This window comes from Antrostomus carolinensis, unplaced genomic scaffold (genome assembly GCF_000700745.2).
Source record: "Antrostomus carolinensis isolate BGI_N321 unplaced genomic scaffold, ASM70074v2 scaffold15711, whole genome shotgun sequence".
NCBI classification, from domain to species: domain Eukaryota; kingdom Metazoa; phylum Chordata; class Aves; order Caprimulgiformes; family Caprimulgidae; genus Antrostomus; species Antrostomus carolinensis.
The window spans coordinates 23,216-30,845 of record NW_010296440.1 but is presented as its reverse complement, the minus strand read 5'-3'; the positions used below and the strand labels follow the sequence as shown (position 1 = coordinate 30,845).

General features: G+C 40.9%; 1 protein-coding gene across 1 annotated transcript in view; it reads right to left on the bottom strand.

Annotated features, from left to right (window-relative positions):
* Positions 1–5,018: 5,018 nt before the first annotated feature.
* Positions 5,019–7,630, bottom strand: part of MFSD6 (major facilitator superfamily domain containing 6) — a 17,827-nt gene continuing 15,215 nt past the window's right edge. The window contains exon 6 of the mRNA XM_010178302.2: positions 5,019–5,441. Within this exon, the coding sequence (XP_010176604.1) occupies positions 5,259–5,441 (183 nt within the window). The 3' untranslated portion in view covers positions 5,019–5,258. The remainder of the gene's footprint in view (positions 5,442–7,630) is intronic.

Here is a 7,630-nt window from a genome sequence, read left to right as displayed (position 1 = left end):
AACCTTTCCTCAGTCCTCTGCTTCTCCACCTCTGACAACCACAGATGATTTAGGAGAGGATTTCTGTCCCCACATGTATTTTTACTATTGCTTTCAATTTTACTGTCACCTTACCTCAGATGGATACTGCCCTCCATTCCAGGCCTCTGGACAGCCCAGAAAAGGCAACAAAGGCTGAGGCTGTTTCAGCTGCTTGGAGAAACTGCTGTCAACAGAGCTGGAGTGATGCTGTAACCATGTAATTGGGCTTACAGATAACCCACATACAGCTCCACTGTCCTACTCAGTAGTTTGCTCATTCAACAAAATGTGGAAAGTAATTCCTGGCAAAACAAGGAGGGAGGGATAGCTGGCTTCTACCTCCCCTTCTTTGGCTCCCTTTGGGACTTATCACAGGAGGTGTGTGGAGAGGAAAACAAAAGAACAGGGAGAGAAATTTGTCTTTCATCTTACATATTACACAGTCCTAGGCTGGGGAGTAGATCATGTCCCCTCAGTTCATCCACCTGGAGAGGTAATTTCCTTCTTTTGTTCTTTAGACTATCCCCATATTCTTCTATCCTCACCTTCCTGTTTGCCTTTACTGTCTCCAAACTGCAGAAAACAAAAGACCATTAATTCTGTCACCATCTGATCTTACAAGCCCACTAGTGCGGGTGGTGGGAAGCAGTGAGCTCTCCAGAAGGGCATTTCAGACAAGGATGTATTTGTTTTAAAAGGGATATCTGTTCTTTGTAATGTGCCCAGTGATGCAGCATGACTTGAGCAGTGCCTGCACTATTGTGGTTTCTCATTTTCCACTGCTGGACAAAGGAGAAAATCTGTTACCTCTAGCAGTGTTAAGAAGTGCTGCCGTACCACATTCCAAGAGCTCCTCTATAAAACAGGACTTGGAGCTGGTTCTTGAAAGCCATGCTTACATGGTCCTTCCTCCTTTACATTCCTTCATCATTGCTTCATTTTAAAAGAAACTCTTCCATTTTACAGTAGAGAGACACTTGACACCCTATTGTGCCATAAACTTATAAATACATAGGCAGCATCTACAGCATGTTTATCAGAGACAGTCCTGTCAAGCAGGTGATACAAATACATTCACCAGTAAGTCCACAACTTTCAAAAACAGAACAACAGAGTTCTGTTCAGGAAGGCCACTAGCACCAAGAGTCACCTCCAAGAGAGGCTGTTACTACCAAATTCATAGGTATATTGCCACCCACACTCTGAAGTCGGGCAAGTTCTGTCACTGGCAAGAAGCTGGAAGCATTAGCTATTGTGAAAACTGAGGAAAGCCTCATTATCTTTGATGGCTTGGGAGAAGGATGGAAACTCCTCCCTGAACAGTGATCTTACTAGACTGAAGATTTATTTTACCTTTGCCTGTGTTGCCATTGTGAAAATGAAGTACTTAAAATTATTAGATTAATCAAAAAAGGATACTTGAAGAGATGTCAATGTTAAATGTTTTTTGTATGTTCTAAAGTACACAGGTTTCTTAGTGTTCTTTGTAGTCAGCTAACAACTCACATCCATATGATTTGAGGCCAAGGGGGAGAATCAGATTTGTCCTAGCTTAAACTCACAGTTTTTCTGGATTTCCTCTCCTTACTGAGGTAGTGATGATTATTCTTCCGTAAGTACATAATACGTATTTATATGCAATAGCCCAGGTAATACATTAAGGTAATATTTTACCTAAGCAATACATTAAACAGAAAAGCCCCCCCAAAATAGGCAATTGCATTTTTCAGACACTGTCCCCTTTTCTAAATTACTTAGAACAGTACCAGGTACACCTACTCCAACAAGGAGGGGGAGAAATCGACCCACATTTTGTGTAGTTGTGAAGTCCCTCATTTGCCAGGGGATGGGTAAAATACAATCCAAAGCAGAGCAGGAAACTAAGTACATCCAAGACAGAAGTGCAGCAATGTATGAGAAAGATGAAGACTACTTTAGTGGGTAGCTGATCCTGACCTTAAAAAATCCTCCCAAGCCTGTTCCAACATTGGAAGCATTTGATAAACAAAACCCACTAAAACCAAGCGCTGTCATTTGAGCCGTTTGCCAACAGTGAGTTTACTTGCACACTGCTCCTGTGATAGATGGAGATTACAGAGGTTTACAGAAACACAGTTGTTAAGTACTGTACAGTGTTCAGCCAGAAAATCTGGGAACAGAATCTGTATGTTGATCCTTCGCCTTAACCATTGTGAAAGCCTTTCTTCCTTAATATAGGATATGGCTATATTTATCTTATGTTTCATGGTGTTTTAAAAAAAGTTAGAATTTCATATTTATTTTGTATTCACGGTACAGCATACTTGATATACTGTCTTGTACTTTCAAGATTTTTTTAAATAAAAGTATTTTTCAACGATGTGGTTCTCCTCCCTTATGCATTTACTCTCTTCAGAGCAGCAGGACGTATGACAAGGAAGAGTAAATTGGGTGTGTTTATGTCCTGAGGTTTTCCCCCTTGTTGGAGATTTAAGAAACAGTAACTATGCATTAGCTGGGGTTGCTCCAAATCTGACCTTCCCCTCTACTTCGAGTGCATCTCCCTGAAGGAACTTGCCATTCCTGTTCTCTGCTCTTGACAGATCCAAATCACCACAAAGCCAAATTCATAAAGTGACAGGTGAGGTCTGGCAGGTACACACATGCAAACAACAAAACAAAACTGAGATCTCTCCCTGTCACCGCTTTTGTATGTGTAAAATTTACACAGTTGAAATAGTAAAAACTGAACTGTCCTGCACCTAAAATAAAACTAAATTCCAGCCAAATGTGCCACTGTATAGGGCAGGTGTAATAGTGCAGATATAATCAGACACATCAATGGGAAGTATTTCCACACAAGCTGACATAACCCGCACTTAGGAGCCTCTATCTCAAAATTGCTAGGTGACAAACGTAATCCAGTTTTGACTTTCACTCATTATGTCCTCCACACTTCCATGTCAACCTGTTCATGATGCACACTGGTGTGCATCCCTTGCATCCTCCTCGCCCCACACAAGGAAGTGTGTGCCTAAGTCAGATTTTATCGTGAAACAGATTTTAATGCTGTGCAAGAGTAGTTCCCAGGCTCTCCAGGCAGTGAACCTAGCAAAAGGTCATTGCCATTGAACTACTTTAAATTCAAGTGATTATGTTCACTGCTGGCACCATAAGATGAGTAACCGTAATAAAAGTTCAGATTCATACTATTGAATACATTATGGATATTTTATATTTCTTACCACAGTTTTTACAGTTTCACAAATATCAAAACCCAGGTGTACATGTCCATTTTGCAACATAGAATGACTATACAATTCCAAAAAGAGCAGGCATTTCAGATACACAATTCTGAAGTGTAAACACAGTGTACAAGCTCTTCACCTCACGATTCAGGTGCTATGCAGTAGCAGCTGAGGTAACACCGTACAGCATGAACTCAACAAATGGCTGGTTTGCCTCCAGATGATTTTCAGCATCCTTCTGTCCTGTCACCTGTTCAGTCTTTAGTTCTCCCCCAAGTTATACAAACATATAATAAATACATTTCTGATTTTAAAGGACACTTAGACAAGTCATGAGGATTTACGTGAGTACAGTACATTTAAGTTCAAGTGCAATAAAAGTAACTAGTGGCTAGTCATCGATGTTTCTTTTTATTGTCTATGGTGTTGGTCCCAGGCACCACCAGAACACGGGTTGTTCTCAAAGCACAGCTACAGCACAGCTATGGGACACCCCTGCCCCCACGCTAACGGGATGTCAAAGTGGGTAAAGCTGTGCGCCCCCTTTCCTGCTTAGCTGCTGCCACCTTCCTCTCCCCCTAACCCTGTGCTCCTGTTAATCTTGCCTCTGGATCACCACACAGTCCCCCAGCACACGCCTTCCCCACGGAAGGCCTGATACATCACATACATCTGATTTCAAGGAGGGCTGAGCAATACTCACTCAGTCCCGCAGAAGCTGAGCGCTCGGAATCTCCCAGGAACAAGCTGTTCATATAAGCAAATAGGCCACAACACGATCCTGACTAACCCCCACCCCGCTCCCGACTCCTCCTTGAGCCCAAGGGTATCCCTCCAGCAGCAATTTTCACTATGCGCCAGCAAGTGAGCTGGCTGCAGTTAATATTGAAAAGCATAACAAAACATAATCCAAAGTCTTCCAGTTTCTTGACATTGGGCAAAGTAATTTCCTAAACATACTGCAATTTAGTTACATTTGCTTCCTCCTGAGACTCGCTCTAGTTGATTTCTGTGTCAACAACTTTGCCCCTATAATCCTAATCATTAAGATTTTTAGGTGATTCTTCCCTATCTCCCACCTTCCCCAGGCACTTAAAGCTTACTATTTTCTTAATAAATAACCACAGTAACTACACTGCATTAAATAAACCATTGTATAGATGATGAAATAAAAAACAAAAAGACAGTGTGTCCATTGAAACCCTTGATCAACCTCAGGTTGTGCAACTTTGATCAAAGATTCTTGTCTCAATACAACATCAAACCTAAAATTACCCAAACGCACACAACCTATGCCCAACTGAAGGGCTGCAAGCACGGAGGTTAACTTCTTCAGAAGCCGTCCTCCAGCTTTTTTGCTTCACTAAAACGCCAGTTCAAAATCATTGCTTTGCAGAACTAAACCTTTATCTCAAACAAGATAACATTAGCTTCAAAAACATATTCTTTGAATATGTGTGTGTTTTACTTAATCCATCACCATAATATAAAGATACACTTGCTAAAGCTACTCTGTTTCTGAGAAATCCCTACAGAGACAGTTTCATGCTGTTCCTATATTTATTGGATCCGATATTTTCTAATAGACTATGCAGGGAAATCCAGTTTCTCTCCTAAAAAGTCTTTAAATTTTATCTTGGGAACAAATTCAAAGAAAAAAAATTACCCAATCAGGTCACACACTCTGTGCCTCAACAAGTGAAGAGTGAACTCCCTTTTCCTGCAGGATGCAAAGAAATCTCATAGCACTTAGCTTTAGCAAAACAGCCAAGAATTCTTCCTACCGTTAGATCCAGCCACATCACTTCCTTCAAGAATTCCGAACTTTTGGCTTCCCTGCTCATGTTGCTCTGTGTAGTCATATGAATATTCTTTATATAGTTAAAAGCTTGCACTGCATCACATTATGATCGTTAAGATGAAGGAAGTCCTACTTTTGAGCTCCTACTCCAGCATTTCCCAGGTGAGAAGCAGAATTCCATGCACTGGATTTGGTAAGATGAGCGCATCTCAGGGCCCTGCAGCAGCAGGCTGAGCATCATGATCCGACACAAGGCGGTCGCCATCTACTTGGGAATCTGATGTTGCTGTAGGTGTTGGTGCTGAACGATTTCTGGACTGCCCAGAATCTATCGGATTTTGGGGTTGACTTGCTGAGCTGGCTGATGAAGCACTGCAATTCTCATTGATTTTCTAAAGAGAGGGGAAAGGATCACATGCAAAAAGTAAATACAAACACTCATGACACTGTCCCCAGTGGTATATCCCCAGATGCATTCAGGCACTTGGAAATTCACAAAGCACTTACTCTGAATGCCCGCAACATAATAAATCAAACTTAAAGAAGCCAAGCAAAAGTAGTACATTTAAATCCAGATGACACTAATAGCAAGCAGACAGTAGCTTACCTTCCATCTCTTTTCCTAACTGCACTTTCCCAAGAAGCATGCAAAAAACAAACTTGTTGTGTTTCAAGGGGAAAAAAAACAATTAAATGGACTTCAAAGTGTTCAGACAAGATCATTCCTTTGACCAAACAATTCTATACAATTTTTTTCATGCTCCTTAAATACAGCTTTCCTCAATAGCTCCCTCCCTCCCCAAGATACTGCTCAGACTTTTGCACAACTTTTGCAGCACTGATGTACAATTCCAACCAGCATACTCAAACAGGCCTTACTAATGAACATAAGAGCACATTTAAGCACCAGTTAGATTCCCCAGGGTTGAAACAGAAAGCCTTCACACTAACACATTTCACATTAGGAAACAACACACTATCTATGATTATTTGTTTTGCACTGAAGAATAGAGAATACGGCAAGCAGGTCCCTTTGCTTGAAGGAGTATCAGCAAGTAGCAGCAAAATTGAGCCAAAATCTTGAAGTAAGGAAGAATAATTTTTGTCATTAATTCCACTTTCTGTGCCCTGGCCCTCCTTCCAAGTGATTTATTTTCATTTTAAGGAGGCAATTTAACAAATTTAATAAGAGAGCTGGGCAGCCTTTTTCTAGTTTCAGTATTTTAGTATCACCAGCCTAAAATGAATGACTGAGGACAAAACCTGAAGTGTTTTGGAGCAGGTTTGCCCATTTGGGACACAAACATTGATAAGAGATTCTGGAAAATACAGATGATAAAGAAAATAATACAAGGAGGTGCACTGAATTTTGGCACATCAACAAGACCTACTTTTATATCTGCACTGTATTTTTACAGGAAGGAAAGTATAGTGAAGAGATTACGTGCCACAGAGATGCCAAGAGGCACAAAAGCCTTTCTGGCCTCTTCACAGTTCTCAGTGAAGCGGCTGGGTCGTGGCCAGCAGTGTTGGGACAGGTCCCTCTGAGACGCCACACAACTGCAAAACATTCTTTTCTTGCCACGTTAGTTATGTGAGTTCTGTGTGACTGCTTTCCTCTGATTTAAAAGGGGACAGCTTATGCTAACCAAGATGCTCAGGATATTTACCAACGGGAAACAAGAGCAGTTTGTCTGGAGAAATTACTTTGATGCCAGAGACCCTGCGATAACCTCAGTGTCACTATAAAAAAACGTTCCTTGACTCAGGGAAGCTTAAAAACAAATAAAAACCCCAACCCAGCCAACCTAAAGCAGACAGGTCTGTAAATGTATTCTCAAGAATAAAGACAAATAAGAAAAGCAAGAGTTTGCTGACCAGGTGAAATTCCTACACACTCTGCTCTGCTGATTCACACTCATGTTCCAAATTACCGATTTCTAAAGACAGCAGTTGTGGAAAAAGCATTTCTGTGTTTACATCAACTAGGTGCGTAAGAAGGAACCTCACCCGCTCCTTCCAGACAGGTACACACAGTGGTTTTAATATTAACCATGCTGTTCTAAAACCTGCACTGACAGCACTTCCCTCCTTGGCTTAAGCAGTACACTTCAGCTCCATTCTGAAAGGCACATCTAAACATTAGATGATAGTTCAAGATCCAAGCCCATCCAATCACTAATGAAGCTAAAGGTATTAAAAAGGTACTTTGGGAGGAGAAGGGAGATTGTGTAAAGTAAGCATCAGCAATTAGACATTTTAAGTCATGGAATGGCTCTTATCTGGTGTAATTCTAGATTAAAAAAAGATATTAACTTTATTTGAACCGAAGGCTCTGTGTCCCATCAGTAGTTGTCTGGAAGACCTGTTCCTGACACCATGTTGATGTTTGACAGCATCACTCAAGGAAGCAAAACTAAATAAAAATAATTTTACACTCTGTTGAGCAGCTGTGCATCTTTATGTTCAATTATCACCTTGTAAATAAACTAATATGAAAACAAATGTAAACTTAAAGGGAATTCAAATATATCCAAGTCAGTAAATAGAGTCTCTTTCTACGTCTCTCTCTCTCTCTCTC